The following is a 17,505-nucleotide window of genomic DNA, read 5'->3' on the forward strand; positions in this document are numbered from 1 at the left end:
TGTAGGAACACGCTCGATAGTTTTTGTGACTTTAATAACTGTCACCTTCATCATGCCATCTCTACTTCTGTAGAGCAGGTTTCTAGGGAAGTCCCTATATTAGGGAAGACTAGTGAAAATACGTGAGAACGCTCTTTGGTGTTTTGCATAGGAAGTACGAAGTTAAGAGAATGTATAGACATCCAAATTGTCATATAGCCTGCCATCCACAAGGAAATTTTGTTCACTTATTAGTTCATTTGATAAATGTGGATGAAGCACCTGTGTTGTGTTAGGCACAGTTCCAGGTCCTGAGAATACAAGAGTGAAGAAAACACATAAGGTCCCTTGAAGAAATTTGAATTCTAGTAGCAGAGACGTAATTCAACAATACATACTGTCAAGTGGTGATTAATAGTAAGACAGGAATGTGAACTTTAGGGGGGATCTGTCTGAAGGAATGTCTTTAAACAGGGACCTGAATGAAGTGAGGGAATAAGCCAAGGGGCATATTGAGAGAGAGTTCTGGACAGGGTTAGAAGCTTGTGCTTCTTAGTGAATGGTGCATGTAGCTAGTGTAGCTAGTGTGGAGTCAAGAAAGGGGTGGAGAGGGAGAGGAGGCTGCAGACGTTGCTGATGAGGGCAGAAGAAAGGAGGATCCCAGAGGCAGGGCAGTAGGTCCAAGTGAGATGATATGGCAGCTTGGACAGAACTGAGGGAGTACAGATCCTGAGAAGTTGGCAGGTTCAGAACGTGTCTCAACAGCAGAGGCTGCCAGATTAGTTAGTGGCTTCAGAGATGGAAATCAAGATTAACTGCAAGGTGTTTGGGCAGAGCAACCAAATGAACAGTGATTTAATTTACTGAGAAGGCTGACACTGGGAGGAGATGCAGATCTGAGAAAAATAAATTGACTTTGGTTTTGGACATATGGAATTTGACATTTCTATTGGACATCCAAGGACAGATACCTAATAAATACTTCAGGATTTCAAGAGAAAGGTAATAGAGATAGATACATACACATATACACATGTGAAGTTAGTATTTAAGACCATGGGAAATGATAAAATGAGATAGATCACTCAATGAATGATTGTAATAAGTAAAGAGGTCATAGTGTTGGGTTGTGAAGTACCTCAATATTCAGAAATGGGGAAGAGGAGAAGGAGCCAACAAGAAGACAGACAAAGTCAAGAGCTATAAAGAAAACCAAAGCGGTACCACACAGGCATGTGAATGAATTGTTTCACAAAAGAAGAAAAAGGCAACTGTGTTAAGTGCTGTTGAGAAGTCACCAGGGTGAAGCTTGACAAGTGACCTTTGATTTGGTGACCTGGAGATAATTGCCAACATAGAGAAGTGTGGTTTCAGTGGCATGAAGAGAGACAGCAAACCAAGGAACCAGATATGAGTCCTAACAATGCTTTTACTGTAAAGACAACATGAGTGATCATGGAGAGTGATTTAGGGCCAGGGGAGGTGAGACGTCTCCTCTTGAGATGAGGATTATTCCAGCTTATTGGTATGTTGATTGAAATAATTTAGCAGAGAGGGAGCAGTGATGATGCAGACGAGCCAGGAGATAATTGCAGAAGAAAAATCACTGAGTGTGCAAAAATCCATGCTCAAGTGGAAGTGTTGGTCTTACGTGGGGAAATGAGCACGTCCTCCTTTGTAACAGGAGGCAGTGGAGTGCACACGTAGACAAATGCAGTAGAACAGATGTGGTGGTGAGAAGGTGCACTTCTCTTCTGAGTGATTATATTTCTTGTTGAAACAAGAAGCAACGTCCTTGGCTAAAAGGAAAGAGTAGGAATTGTTGAGAGAAGAATGAATTAAATGGTCTTCTCAATGAGTACACATTAGGAATATCAAGTTACTAGGTAAATGTATGGACTTCTGGGTGATATTGAGGGCCTGCTTGAGATGTGTGGTCAGAAAAATAATGAGATCAGGCAGGGCTGTTATGAGTTTTATCCACTACAGTCATTAGTTCATGTGCTGACAGGCATGGAATAGATAGTAGACTTTACAATGTGTGTGTGTGTGTGCACGCACGCCCGCTAGATGAAAAATAAAAGGGAATGAAGAGCACATACAAAGAAGTGATGATTGGAGTGATGAAACAAATCTGAATCAGGCAAGGAGAGGAAAGAAGCCTTTAAGGGATGAAAGAAAAAGTTGTTTATGTCCAAAGATTAGAAGTGGACGTAGGTTTGATGATTGCTCACTGGGAGAGACTAGAGGAAATGTGAGTGTGTAGTGCTTAATGTTGTGCTTACAGAGGGAATTCTGTTACCAGTAAAATCAGATTCATTGGCGTGGCCATGGGTGTGGATGGCTAGGATTGGGCTAGACATAAGAAGAGGCAACACAGGAATGAGATGAGAAGGCCAAGAAACTGAGAGGTCAGGTTGTTAAAGGATAATCTCTGTGAACACCGAGATAATAGGAATGATGCAGGCCTAGTGGTCAGAAGAATGACGGTATATTTAATACTGAAAATCCTCAGGGAGGGCGGAGGAATAACAGAAGAAATAAACTGTAATAAGGAGAGTGAGTGAGTGTTACAGCCTGACAGTTAAAGAGGAAGGAGGAGCAGTGCTGAGGATATCACGGTGGAGGACCCACTTCGCTTCCAGGAGCGAAGTATGAGAAAGAAGCTAGCTACTACTAAAGAAGGCTGCAAGAAGACCGTTCAGGGTCTGCTAGGCTGTGGTTACACCAAGAAAACAAAATGGACTCTTGAGAAGTTGAGACCGTAGGAGATTTTGCTGAGGGCTGATCATGAGGTCTAGAGAGCACAGTGGAAGTTAACTCAAGAGAAGGCATCAGATTAGCAGAAGTATGAGTTGTGGCATAATTCTGAGAGCTGTAAGTGGATGACTTCCCATTAGCATGAGTGTAAGGTGCATTTGGGAGTATTTCAGGAGTGTGAAATGAGACAAAGGAACTAAGAACTGTGTTTTGCCAAGAAGAACTCACTGGAAACCCCTATAACTGTTTCATTCCTGTAGTGGGTTGTGTCAAAGTTGTAGAAGACTTGGTCTTTCCAGGAAATAGAAGGTAGGCATTGGATCGGCAGTGCAAATGTCTCTTTAATATGCCTTCCTCTCCATGGACCTGACCAACTTTGCACTCCGTGTCATCTCTTAATGGCCTTATTTACCTCATTGTGTGTGTGCGTGCACCCGCTAGATGAAAAATAAAAGGGAATGAAGAGCACATACAAAGAAGTGATGATTGGAGTGATGAAACAAATCTGAATCAGGCAAGGAGAGGAAAGAAGCCTTTAAGGGATGATGAAAAAGTTGTTTATGTCCAAAGATTAGAAGTGGACGTAGGTTTGATGATTGCTCATTGGGAGAGTTTCCTTGATCAAATGTTGCTGTCAGTCCCTTGCACGTGTCTTCAGCCTGCCTTTGCCTGCTCTTCAGGCCCACTGTCATTCCCTTATCCAGAACCTCCATCAACTCTTACCCAACTCTCTTTGACCAGGCTTTGAATCAGTCTTCCTATGTCCATTTTCAGCTCTTCTCCTTGATTTACCTCTGTACCTCTACCATGTGTGAGAATCATCACCATAGCATCTCCTACTTAAAATCTTTCAGTGATTCCAGACCATACCAGGACAGAGCCCGAGCCACTGTTCCCTAGCCAGGGTGAGAGTGTGATACAATGGGAGGAAATGTGCACTCTAGCCTAAGAATCTGTGTTCCACCACTGCTCATGTTTGGGTTTTGAGCAAAGGGCCCAACTTCTCTGGGCCTGTTTACTCATCCTAAAATTGTGGAATAATGGGTCAGGTGATGTGGTACAGCATATTAAGCTGCCACTTAGGACCTCTCATCTCATCTCAGAGTGCAATTTGAATCCTGGTTACTCCATTTCCAATCCAGGTCCCTGCTAATGCACATGGGAAATAGTGGATAATGGCTCACGTACTTGAGTCCCTGCACCCATGTCAAAGAGCAGGATGGAGTTCCTGGCTCCTGGCGTCAGCCTGGCCCACATCCCACTCTTCAGGCCATCTAGGGAGTGAACCAACATGTGAAAGATCTTTCTCCTGCCTTTCAATAAAGTAAATTAATAAATGTTTTAAAACAATTTTGATCAATTGGAACAATTTAAACATGGAAGAATTTCTATGAGGTATACAGGAAATGTACAGACGGCATAGCCTTAGCACCATCAGTGCATGAAAGGGACTAATTCCCCTTAGCCAAACTGTAAAATCATTGACCTTCTATCCCTGGTGCTATCCTACTTCTTCTCTCAATGGTCTTTTTACCCTTTTGCTCGTCTTTATTCTCATTGTCTCCCCTCTACCCTTTAACCTCCATTCATATCATGTAACCCAGCCTACCTAAATGCCAGTGTTCATTCAAATATGTCATGTCTTCATGCCTCACTGCCTGGGCACTTACTCCCTGATGTAGTGCAATGCTTGTCTGTTCACCTGAGTGACTCTTCTCACCTTTCTTTGCTCAGCCTAGAAAAGCAATTCTTTCGTGAAGCCTTTCCTGACTCCAGGGGAGGTCAGTGACCCTCGTCAGTGTTTCAAGCATAAGCTCCTTGTGTAGGGCTTACCCGCTGGAACTGTAATTTCTAGCTAGCATGATGACCTCTGTATCAGACCATGAGGTCCTTATGGGAAAGACTGGGTCTTGTTAACTTTGATTCCAGGAAGACTACAGGGCTTGCAACATTATGGGTAGGAAGTAGACAATACGTTGTTGAATGAATGAATGATGTCACTGGACATGTCATTTTTCCACTTGGGTTAAGCTCTCTACTCAGTGTGCCTGCAAGTTGACACAGAAATCTATTCAAGGAACCTTGAATATAAGGAAGCTTTAGTAAGAGGACTCTAGTGAAGAATAGCACAGATCTCCAAGCACAGGACATTACAGCCAATCCAGGCACACAGGGCTTATAAAGCATGGCCATACTTCAAATGTACTTCTTTTGTTTCTTGTTGGAACATATGTCTCTGCTTTTTTCATCTCCGTGTGCTTCATCTTCCTACATCTCTTGTCAGAGTTGTTTCTGTTTCTTCTAGACTTTTCTGTGCCCCAGTGGCTTTGGCACACTTGTAGCTTTGCCTTGTGGTAGAGATGATGGTGCTGGTTACTGAGAATTATATTTCCTTTTTGACCAGTGCTTCCGTTTCATTGTTGGATCCTCAGTTCCCAGCACCTAGCAGGTACTTGATAATTATTCACTATTGGAAACATTTACGTATCTATAGTCACCCTTTAAATGTTTTCTCTCAGTATCACAGTTCTCAGTTGTCTAATTGTCTGGAGAATTAGAAAATTAGAACCAGCTCAGAGTCCAACCTTAGTCCAACGAAAGGAGAGGGATTTGCATCGTCTTAACCATGACTTACTGGCCGCACTTTGTTAAGCACATCATGGTGGTGGAGAGGAAAGGTGGGCAGGCAGCTATTGTAGTGCCTGTGGATATATTTTCCAGAACCAGAACCAACCCTCGGCTCCTCCAAGGAGGTGCTACCATCCTGACAGTCCTCCCTCTTTCTGGAACTCCTCCAGGCACATATTCAATGTAAGATGGATATTCAGCCTCCTCTGGGCTGACTGAACTGAGGTTTTCTCTGTCTGGAGTACAATGCATTCTCCCCATGAGATATAAATTGGAAAACCACGAGTAAACAAGGATAGTCTTGTGTTTTCTCCCACTTCTACTCTTCCGAGTCATTTCACATAACTTAGTGAGGTCTAGACATACAGTGTGGCCTGACCAAGGATGTACTGCTAGACAGAGGAGCAAAGGAACATGGTGACACCCACTCCACAGCTCTGCTGACTTGGTGGGGTGATCACCTCTTTGCTCTAAAACACATGATACTTACAGATAGCATAGCAAGAGGCAAGGGCCTGAGGGTGCCCTGCAGCACACCCTCACTAGCTAACTGCAGCACCTGCCATCTACCTCCTTCCACTGAGCCTGCCTTGGCAGCAGAGAGCTGCCTCCAGCACAGGCATCACCCTGGATGGTGGCGGATGGTCTCAGGGGTTGGTCTGTGCCTTGGTGAAAGAAAGTCCTTTAGCATATCTCTTCCTTGTTTCCCAGAGCAAGCACATTCTTATTTTTTAGCCTTTTGTAAGAACATCTTTGCTAAGAAAGACGTAGCTTTCTCCCTCTGTTATCTGAGACATTCCTTTGAGATCTCACTGGACATGGCCTTCCTTGTAGGTTTACCGTGAGCAGCACGTACCTCTATTCTAGGAGATGTCACATTACTTTGCAGCTGTTTGCACGCTTGTCTCCACACCCGACACTCACCACAACAGGAGGTCTTGGAGCAGTAGGGGGCTCTACATCATGCATACACAGATGTGGCTCTTCACAGAATCTGGAGGGTGGTGAGACACTCAATCAAATGGTTGAAAAGTGAAGGCAGGCGACACAGTTCAGAGGGAAACAAACTTACTCAAGTGCAAAGACTTGGGATTGGGTTTCAGCCTCAATGCTTACTATTTCGATGACCTTCAGAAGTTATTGAATTCCATTTCTCCCTATAATGTGAGTTACCAACTATGTGACTCACCTGTGCCAAGAGCCTGCCTTCAACTAATGCAGCCACAGCAGTTTTTAAAATATTAAAACACTGCCATATAGCTGGTAAAGAGTCCTCAACCCAGCCCCCAGTAACCCCCCTCACCATCTCTCTCCCTGCTTTGGGACCCCTAGATCTTGCTTTAATAACCACAGGGCAGTTGCCCCTCAAGAGACCTCCAAACACTGCCTGCACACTAAGATTGGCCTCTCTCCTGATTGGTCAGTGCACTCTGGTTCTACCTGCTGATAAATCCCATGAGTATCACTGAATTCTGTCATAGAGTTGGAGTGACACCAAATGATATGGCCCACATGAACAACAATCCACAAGCTCCAAAGGGCTGGGAGACATGTCGGTCCTGCCTGTAATTGCCTGGAGGGGAGAAGGGCCACATAGGATGAAATGGAGCCCACCCCTTCTTTACTCAAAGACTGGGGAAAGACAAGGGGAGAGGGTCTGAGATGAGCTGCCTAAAGAGAGCTCACGCAAAACATCCGTCAGACCCCTGGCTGGCTGGCATCTTGAGAGAGCACTGGGTGCAGTTGTTAAAGTGCCACCTGGGACTCCTACCTTCCACATCTGAGTGTTTGGGTTCAAGTGCCAACTCTGCTCCTGATTTCAGCTTCCCACCAGTGCACACCCTGGGAGGCAGCAGCTGATGGCTCAAGTATGTGGGAGACACAGACTGAGTTCCCAGATCTCGGTCTCAGCCCCCGCACTGTTTTGGGCATTTGAGGAGCGAACGCAGTAGACTGGAGATTTCTGTTTGAGTATTGTCGTGTCTCTGTGTGTCTCTGTCTCTCTGCCTTTGAAATATAATAAATAGATAAAATGCTAAAGAATGAACGTTTCTCACAAAGCCTCCTGGAAAAGGACTTACGCACATTGCTCACAGCAGCAGCCTGGGATACACTGGCAGCCGAGCTCGCCCAGTCTGGCTCTACCCCTCATAGTTAAAGACCAATTTACTCTGTTCTTAGTGTTGGATGTGTCCTTCCCTTCCCTCCCCAAGAACAGGCCGGAAGTAAGGGCAGGGGAGGAGAGCAGGCTTCCTGAAAGGAGGTTCGCACAATCTGGTGTTTATGGAAAAGTAGACGTGCTAATGAACCTGAGCCCCATCAGGGCTTTCTGAAGGCAGGATGGGCTCTGTCAGCAGACCAATTAGCGCGCAATTATTTTCCCTTTCTGAGAGCCTATCCGAGGCACTCTTTTGAACGTGTGCGCCTGAGCGAGCTGCACTCTCCGTTACCTGCATAGGCCCTCTTTGTAATGTGCTGCAGCTGCCAGCCTCTTCTACAAAGAGAGGTGCAGGACTCGCTAAGCCAGTCCCCCAGAGACTCTGGGCTTTCACCGCTCTGGGGAGAGGGGGACGTCTTGGACGTCCGTGCCTGCCCAGCAGTCTCTTCAAGAGGATGGTGTCCAGCTCCCCGCTCCCTTCCCACCTCCTTACCTCCCTGGGAGAAGAGCGATGGTCTCACAGCAGCGCAGTGAGGAAAGCAGCCCCGACTCTGGGATGTGGTGAAGCTGAGTGCACCGTCCTCCTTCAGGGACACCTGGCTTTGGATCATTGCCTCCCTCAGGAAATGAGTGTGAGGACTGTGGTCTTGGTCTCTTCCCCATACTCTCTCGTTCTTTTTTTTCTTTTTTTTAAGGATTCATTTGAAAGGCAGAGTTAGAGAGAGGCAGAGGCAGAGAGACAGAGAGAGGTCTTCCATCCACTGGCTCACTCCCCAGATGGCCACAATGCTGGAGTTGTGCTGATCCAAAACCAAGAGCCAGGAGCTTCCTCCAGGTCTTCCACGTGGGTGCAGGGGCCCAAGGACCTTGGTCATCTTCTACTGCTTTCCTAGGCCATAGCAGAGGGCTGGATTGGAAGTGGAGCAACCCGGACTTGAACAAGCACCCATATGGGATGCCGGCACTGCAGGTGGCGGCTTTACCTGCTACGCCACAACCCCAGCCTCTCAATGGTTTATTGAAGCGATGTCTTGTGGAGGTGACCTTTGGAAATCATTGAGTAAAGGTCAGGAAATAGCAAGAAACCTGGCTCTAGGATACTGAGAAAGATGGTGCTGCTGATAAGAAAGGAGCTGGATTGGTGGTGGCAAGGATGGGGTGGGGATGAGGGACAGGAAAGCGGAACAATCATTGTGGCTTTGGTCTGACCTGTTTCTCCCTGGTTCACATCTTACACAGTTGGTTTGTTACACACAGTAGGCGTATTAGCACCTCCCTACCTGGACCAAACAGCCAATTCAGTAGACTGAAAAGCCAGAACATGGTCTAGTATTGTGGCTTAGTGGATAAAGCCACCACCTGCAATGCTGGCATCCCATGTGGGCACTAGTTCGTGTCCCAGCTGCTCCACTTCTGATCCAGCTCTCTGCTAATGGCCTGGGAAAAGCAGTGGATGATGGCCTAAGTGTTTGGGCCCATGCCACCTATGTAGGAGACCTGGAAAAAGTTCTTGGCTGCTGGCTTCGACCTGGCCCAGCACTGGCCATTGTAGCAATCTGGAGAGTAAACCAGCAGATAGAAGATTCTCTCTCTCTCCCTCTCTCCCTCTCTCCCTCTCTCCCTCTCCCCCTCTCCCCCTCTCCCCCTCTCCCCCTCTCCCTCTCCGTCCCTCTCTCCCTCCCTCTCTCTGTCCCTCTCTCCCCCTCTCTTCCTTTTCCTCTCCCTCTCTCCCTCTCTCCCCCTCTCTTCCTTTTCCTCTCTCCCTCTCTCCCCCTCTCCCTATAACTCTGACTTTCAAATAAAATAAATAATTCTTTAAAAACAAAGGTTATGTAGTTATGGCCAGCTCATCTGGAAGCAGGAACAGGTGAGAGTCTCCCAAGTACCACTTCCCATCTCCCCACCACTCCCATTTGGCTCATATCATTCCAAGACAGGCAGATTTCCCAGGGGTCACTGGGCTAGTTCTCAGCTATGGCCAGAGATCTTCCATCTGGCTCACATCCCACATGGCCACAGCAGCTGGGACTGAGCCAGACTGAAGCCAGGAGCCTGGAACTCTAACTGGGTCTCCCACGTCAGTGCAGGAGCCCAAGCTCTGGGCCCACCTTCTGCTGCTGTCCCAGGTGCATTAGCAGGGAGCTAGATTGGAAGTGGAGCAGCCACAACTCGAACCAGTGCTTATGTGGGATGCCACTGGGACACAGCACTGACTCCTCATGGCTCTTTATATAGCGATTGTTACTTGACCTTGAAGTAAGGCTGGCTGTGCCTCCAAGCCCATTCTGATGGCTAACCAACCACACACTAGCTCAGTAAGTAGCATTAGTTGGGTGGCAGACGTTCAGCCTAGCAGTTAAGATGCCTTGTCCCCTTCTCAGAGTACCTGGGTTTGAGTCCTGGCTCTGCCTCCTAATCCCAGCTTTTTCTAATGCAGGCCTCATCTGCAGCTCCTGATTCCACCCACTTTCTAAAGTGATCCCTGCCACCCATGTGGGAGGCTTGGATTGAGTTCCCGGCCCTGGGTTTCAGCCCCATCCCTGTTGTCATCTGGGGAGTGAACCAGCAGATGCGTGCTCTAGGGCATCTGTCCATCTATCTCTCTTTCTCTGCCTCTTCATGATAATAATCACATAAGCATCATTCAGCGCCTATTGTCCATAACTGGAAGAAGGCAGGCTCATGTGGAGCAGCCAGAACCCCAAATTATATTTGTGTTTGTCTCTAAGCTCTTCCCTGGCCGTGAGTGCCTTATGCATTCCCGAGTCCCATAGCCTTCTTGAATACTTCTAACTGAATAACTAAGAGAATGACTGAGTAGGGTGCATCCTAGTCCTGTGGGCGGCTGTCTGACCTTGAATAAGTCATTTATCTTAGCAGGGCCTCGGTTTCCTAATCTGTAAAATAAGGGTTACCATCCTGATCTCAGGATGATATAATTTCTTTTGTCCAATTAAAATATGTTGGGTAGAGTGGTATTTTGTAAAGAGGTAGAATACTTGTTTTTAAGAGTGCTATCTTCCAAAGAGGTTCTACTCACTTTGTTTTCTGCAATCCTTTGACCTGCTTTTTCAGGAGACAAGAGGGTGTTGAACTGTAGAGAGTATTGAACTGTAGTTTGAGGGCTCTGAAGTTAAAATTCTGATTGTGGACTCAACAGCTCTGTGGTTGGGGGCACTGGAACTCTTTGAACCCAAGGTTCCTCCTCTGGAGAGTGACAGTAATGAGGTTTTTCTCTGTGAGTTCCCGTGAAGGTTCGATGGAGAAAGAACTTGGAAAACTATACAGAAATCATTCCTGCTCCCATGGTCATGCTCCTATTCTTATTCAGGCTGAGTCTTGCAGCCCCTCAGGCTCTGTGTCTGATGCTGCCCCTTGGTCTTCATCTAGAGTTATCTTTCTTTTCCCAGTTCCTTCTCCCTTCCCTCCCACCTCGACTCATCCTTCAAGACTAATCTATAGCTATCCCTCTCCATAAAGCCATTGCAGACTACTAGGATCGCTTCCCTCTCTTTCTACACTGTAGTTGTAGTCAATATCACACCATTTCTTGCTTGAGTCACTTCTTCCTCATGCATTTTTAAGCTCAAACAAACGAACATCCCTTCCAGGATGTCACTTCCACTTTGGCCTTCCCGTGATAACCAGCAGGGTGCTGGACACGTGCAGTGCTCCTCCTTGAGTGCATGTGCTGTAGAACGGGCCGCCCTTCTTCTATTCCCCATGGCACACTTCCTTTCCTTCCCTGTCTGTCTACTTCCTACTTATGCTTAGGGCCAACCTGCACAGTGTCTCCACGGCTATTTTTTCTTGATTCCCTCTTGTTTAGAACTATACCTTCCTTCCTGTTCATTGGGACACACTTCTGTGATTTGAATGTGAGTGGGTCGTCCATGCACTTGCCTCTCTGGAGGACATAGTGCATAACTTGTCTTTGTTTTTTTTTTTTTTTATTTCAAACTTTTATTTAATGAATATAAATTTCCAAAGTACAGCTTATGGATTACAATGGCTTCCCCCCCATAACGTCCCTCCCACCCGCAACCCTCCCCTTTCCCACTCCCTCTCCCCTTCCATTCACATCAAGATTCATTTTCGTTTTTCTTTATATAAAGAAGATCAGCATAACTTGTCTTTGTGCTCACCTCTCCACCATGAAAAGCCTGGAACACTTCACTCATACATTCTTAGACTGATGCAGTACCTGCTACCTGCCAGGCACTGTGCTAAATGCTTTGGACAACATGGTGAGCAAACTAAACATGAGCTTACCCGTATGAAGACGTAGTATGTGGGACCCAAACATGGATCACAAAGTCACGGAAAAGGGCGTGACACTGCAGCTCTAACGCCTGGTGTAGAGGAGCGGTACCTGGAGCTAGAGGAGGTCAGATATCAGGGGAGACTTTGTTGAAAACCTGCAGAAAGGCACTTTATGAATGTTTGATGAATTGTATGGAATTGAACGGCGGCTGCTCAATAAATACTCCTTGATTGGTTGATTGATTGTTGGCAGAGCCTTTGGAAATCGTGAGAAGAAAGGGCCTCGGGTCCCCATCATTCTTATTACATAATTATTTCCGTGCATTTAAATTTTCCCATTTTTCATCTCATACTTTAAACATCAGGGGAAACGGATGGGCCAACTTTATAATATTTTTAAATGGCTCTGTGGTGTTTTGGAAGATTACGTGGCTGTAAGAGTTTATGTATATTTAATATACTTATTAAAATATGCAGTAAGCCCATGGCTGATTTTCTCTAAGGACGTCTCAGTGCCGAGGTGGGACTTAAATGTTTAATACTAATAATAATACACATAACTCACATTTCTCTAGAGCTTTTCATCTCTGGGATCCCTAAAGCCTGTGTGCACCACACCAAGTGGATGCAGCTGGGCTCGCCAGGAGGCGAAGAGGAAGTGCATCTGTCTCCCAGCCTTCCTCTGGGGAGGAGCAGGGGTGACTGACTGACAGGGCTCTGGCTTCCTCTGCCTGCATCAGATTTTTCCCTCCCCGACACACATTCCCCCTGGCTGTCTCTGAAAGGCTCCCATTTATGTGCAGTTGTTCCTGTCTGCCATAAATCACGCTCTGACTCAGGACAGGCAAGAAGACTTGATGCACCTGGGGGGAAGCAAGGCACATCCTGTGGTTCCTTTGGTGGGTCAAGGACAGGAGGCGGAGGCTGGACAGTCGGAGAGGAGAAGGACAAAGGGAAGGTCGGTGCTTCTGCCTAAATCCATGCCGTGTCTCTTCCTTGTCTAGGTCACAGAGACCAGGACAGGTCCTCTGGGCTGCAGCAACTATGACAATCTGGACTCGGTCAGCTCTGTCCTGGTGCAGAGTCCAGAGAACAAAGTGCAGTTACTAGGTAAGCAGCAGCACTGTGGTTCCCGCTGTTTATAGCGAGTGAAACCTGGGTCACCAACGAGCAGGAGAAAGTCCTGCCTTCCTCCTTAAGTTAAACCCTGCTCAGGACAGGAACTGCCACTGGGACCTGCCCGTCACAACGTTCCGCCATTCTTTGAGAAAACTTGGTATGGTTCCCCCTCACATACACCAAGACCCTTTGTTCATTCCATCTGACAGGCCAGTTCTTCCACCTAAGATCCTCCCCAAGATCTCTCACTATCCCACAAGGAGCGGCAATCTGTCCTATAAAGCCTTGACCTCCCCCAAATTCAGTGATAACCCCCAACCCAAATCCTCTGCTGTGTCCTAAAGACACACTGGGAGAAGTCTGGCCTTTCCGGAGAGCTTAGGGGCCAGCTAAGAGCTATACAAACTGGGATCACCAGCTACTGTAACCACACCCTGAACATGGCCCCCACCTCCTGTCATGAGTATGGATCTTCCCTGGGATAATCCACACCTGGAGAAGTGCTTGGGGCATGGGAACCTACTGACTGGAGACAGAAGACTCAAACCTGGGGAACAAAGACATGGGATCGCATTAGGTTTGGGGGCTTTGAGATGGGACAAGGGTGTATGTCCTGCTTTCTGTCCCACCCCTCCCACCCCCATTCCCTTCACCCCCTAACATACACACACATCCCAGGGCAGTGGCTATGCAAACAGATTCAGTGGGGAAAAGTTCATTTTTTAAAAGCCTACCTGAATTGGACTCTGTTTAGGATATTATTGTCTCAGCATTACAAAATCAATAGCCCTCTCCCAGGATCTATGATTACAAATTCCGGGCAACCTTTGCCAGATGCAGCCCAGCAATGCTTTAGGAATCAAGACATATATAATAAAAAAGGAGCAAAAAACCCCTTTATTTAGAGCTGCCTAATGCAATTAGTATCCCTTTTCTGCTCTGTCCCTGGATGGGCTGGGTTGGTGTCTGGAAATTAGCGGTGAGTGAAGTTCAAAATGTCTGGTGGTTCATTTTGAATAGTTTATGCCATTTAATTTTATAGCCCATCACTCATGCAGACACTGCTCGGGGCACTTATTTTACAGCAATGGGAAATGTTCTGGTGAGGAGGAGGGGAGGCGGACGGAGTGAAGGAAAGTACTTGGAAAACCTGAATGTTGAAAGCAGACACATAGGTAGGGTACGTGAGAAGGACTGCCCTGGCGCCGTGGATGGCAGACTCCAGAAAGGAAAATGTGAGAGGTAGACCGCACACAAGAGCAACAGATGTGCACTGCTGCTAGCAATTTTAAGGTATGCTTTGAGGTCTGCCAATACTGGGATACACACTTTGGCTTTTCTGATTTCCTGCCAAGGACAAGGTCAAAGGTGTAGAAATAAAGAGCTGGCAGACATTTGAGAAAGGGGAGCTCATCAGACCCAGAAGTGGCCCTTGCCCTCACTCTCCTGGCCCGAGGTCTCACATGTCCCTGCCGTGGAGCCACCTGCTGGTCTGACCTGGAACATGGCCCAGAGTGATCCCAAAGGCTTGGCTACCCTTCCTTCATGGGCTGCTACGTGTGTGGCATGAGACCATATTGGTAAACCAACAACCCCCACAGATAGGTGAGAAAGCCAAACCTGAAACAGCCATATCCACAACCATAGGAAACTAATTGGAAGTGTGAACTGAGAGACATTCATATCTATCCAGGCCTGATTGATCTTGGGGCATTGGTCACTCTCCTACTTGTAAATTAAATTATATTGAGACAGAACAGCCAGACCCAGATACACCGTAGGAACAAGGACAAGGTTAAGAACTGGCACCAAGACTCCACTAGTGCTGTGACCTGGCCGTAGATTCCCTTATCTATAACAACCTGACCATATGTGTTACTTGCATTCACATATAGATAGTACTTGGCATAGTGCTGACTCCTGTATACCCGTAGTGCCTGTTCCTACCTCCTAACCAAGGCAGCCTGCTTGGTCATCATGGCTGGAGTGGGAGGCCGGGAGGGTCAGCACTCAGTAACGTCCCCAGGATGCCCACTACTGATCCGAGTGAAGCCAGAGCAAACTGGCTATCAGAGGCTGGGCGAAACGCTCATCAAGCCTTGCTTCTTCCCCCATGAGGGCTGCACACTTTTCTTTTATCTGAAACATCTTCCCATTTCCACCCTAGAAATGCTGATAAGCAGCCAGCCTGCCTGTGATTTTATGATATGCATGCTCTCAATTTGGCTAATGTGAGGGGTTCTGCTAAGCCTTAGGCTTTGATGTTCCTCATCTGCATTTTTGGATCCTCCCCCATCTGTCACTGGGGCAGTGGAGCCCTCTCTCCCAGCCAGCTCAGCAGACTTGGGCCCTGGGGCAACCGCTCTCGGGCCCAGGGCCCAGTCTGGAGTTCCTGTGGCCTTCGGAGGGAAACTGAGTCTCCCTGCTTCTGCCCAGCAGGGCCTTGATAGACCCTTTCCTCAGGCCTGCAGGTGCTGCTGCCCGAGTACCTGCGTGAGCGCTTTGTGACCGCAGCACTCAGCTACATCACGTGCAGCTCGGAGGGCGAGCTGGTCTGCAAGGAGAATGACTGCTGGTGCAAGTGCAGCACCCCCTTCCCGGAATGCAACTGTCCTGACTCCGACATTCAGGCCATGGAGGACAGCCTGCTACAGATCCAGGACTCCTGGGCCACGCACAACAGGCAGTTTGAGGAATCCGGTGAGTAGTCGGATGGCCTGGAATTTCTCCCCGCCAGTGACAGGTGGCTGCAAGGTGCCACACGAGAGCATGAGGCACTCAGCTTGGGTCCTGGACTCTGTGACCTGAGGCACCAGCCCGAGTCTCAGGTGGCTTGGTCTTGTCTATGTATAAATGGATGTAATATCTACCAAGCAGGTGTATTCTGAGTATTTAATAAGTTAAGATGGGGCAAGTATTTGGTGCCGTGGTTAAGATGACATAATAGAGAGCCTGGGTTCAGGTCCCATCTCCATCTCCTGATTCCAGCTTCTTACTAATGCAGACCCTGGGAGACAGTAGAGCTGGCACAGTACGTGGATCCTTGCCACTCATATGGGAGACCTGGATTGAATTCCTAGCGCCCAGCTTTGGCTCTGCCCAGCCCTGGCTGTAGCAGGCATTTGGCAAGTGAACCAGTGGTTAGGAGCTCTGTCTATCTTTCAAATAAATAGAAATAAGTACTTGAAATTCTTTTTGAAGAGTTTGAGGGTATAGATCTTGTCTATTTGCTACTGATTCCACAGTGTCCTAGAAAAATGATTGTACATAAGGCACTTATTAAATATTTGTTGAATAAATGAAGTGCATTCAATAGTTCTAGATGGCACCTAGTAGGAGCTAGATGTTGCTCTTTGCTGTTATCACTCATATCAATGTGCCCTTGAGAGACCTAGATTGAGGAATTGGTTTTGCATCCTTGCCTTATTACTGCCGAGCTGTATGGCCTTGGATCAGCTGTTAGCTTCTCAGTGCCCCAGTTTCCTCATCTGAGAGAGAGACTGATAATCATAGGTATATGGAAATACCACATAGAATAATGGAGATGAAATAAACATTTTATGATCTCTGCCTGGTATACTCTCACAATTCAATACTAAACGAGACTTACATGGATATAATTTTGGGTAAAACAAAGCCAGATGGAAAAGGTTATGTATTATATAGATATTTGTATTCATACAATCTTTGTATATAATACTGTAGTGCAATTTATTAAATATATATATTTAGTACTATTTACATGATGTTTACAAACATGCTATGTAACAGATAATATTTGTAGGCATCAACGTGTTTGTAGAAAACATAAAATATATGTGGCAATGATAGCAAAACCCCCAAAAGAGTAGTTACATTTGCATGGAGAGGGAGAGGAAGTTTAGGAACTTCAGGTATATCAAGTTTACCTTCTTAAAAGGAAATCTGAAGTTAATATGGCAAACACTAGGTGGAAGCCACAGGGGAGTGTGGCCTGTTTTCCTCTATGCTCTTCCATATGCTGAAAATGTTTTATAAAAGGAACGATGCATTGTTCATTGTTAGTGCCGTCACTAAGCATGATTCTTCAGTCCCCTGGGGTAATAAAGAGACAGCAGAAATCAGGATGGGCATTGACATTCCAAATCTTAGACAAGGCATTCAGTTGCTAAGCAGAATATCATGTTCCAGGCTCCCACCCCAAGATTTGGGCTAACAGTGGTGTGAGATGTTCCAAAGCATGACTTTGGGCTTTCTCCACCATAAGTAAGCAGGGGTGATCTAGACCTACATCAGCAGACCTGGTGGCTGCAGGTCAAAGCAGAGCAGAGGACAGACACCTGAGTATGAGCACAGACAACATGGTGTACCCAGGAAGCTCAGGAGAGAGCTCAGTCCTAAAGAATGGTAAAGAGCCCAGGAGAGAAGGAGGGTCTTAGAGACTCGGAAGGAAAGGTGGGAGGGGACAGCTGGGCTCAGGGACCCACAAAGTTCTCAGAAGGCTTCCGAGCTGGGTGCTGTGTGCATTCCACCTTCCCAAGTGCCTCACCTTGTCCATCAAGAGGCTGTGGGATTATGCAAGATCGGCCTGAGACAATGCTGAGGGTGCCTTGTAAGAG

At 46.9% G+C, this 17,505-nt stretch overlaps 1 protein-coding gene across 1 annotated transcript in view; it reads left to right on the top strand.

Moving 5' to 3' along the window:
* BRINP2 (BMP/retinoic acid inducible neural specific 2) overlaps window positions 1-17,505 on the top strand; it is a 131,794-nt gene that overhangs the window by 99,453 nt on the left and 14,836 nt on the right. Inside the window, exons 5-6 of the mRNA XM_008263810.3 lie at window positions 12,793-12,898; window positions 15,371-15,607. Coding sequence (XP_008262032.2) covers window positions 12,793-12,898; window positions 15,371-15,607 — 343 coding nt within the window. The remainder of the gene's footprint in view (window positions 1-12,792; window positions 12,899-15,370; window positions 15,608-17,505) is intronic.

The sequence above is a fragment of the Oryctolagus cuniculus genome, chromosome 7 (genome assembly GCF_964237555.1).
Source record: "Oryctolagus cuniculus chromosome 7, mOryCun1.1, whole genome shotgun sequence".
NCBI lineage: Eukaryota > Metazoa > Chordata > Mammalia > Lagomorpha > Leporidae > Oryctolagus > Oryctolagus cuniculus.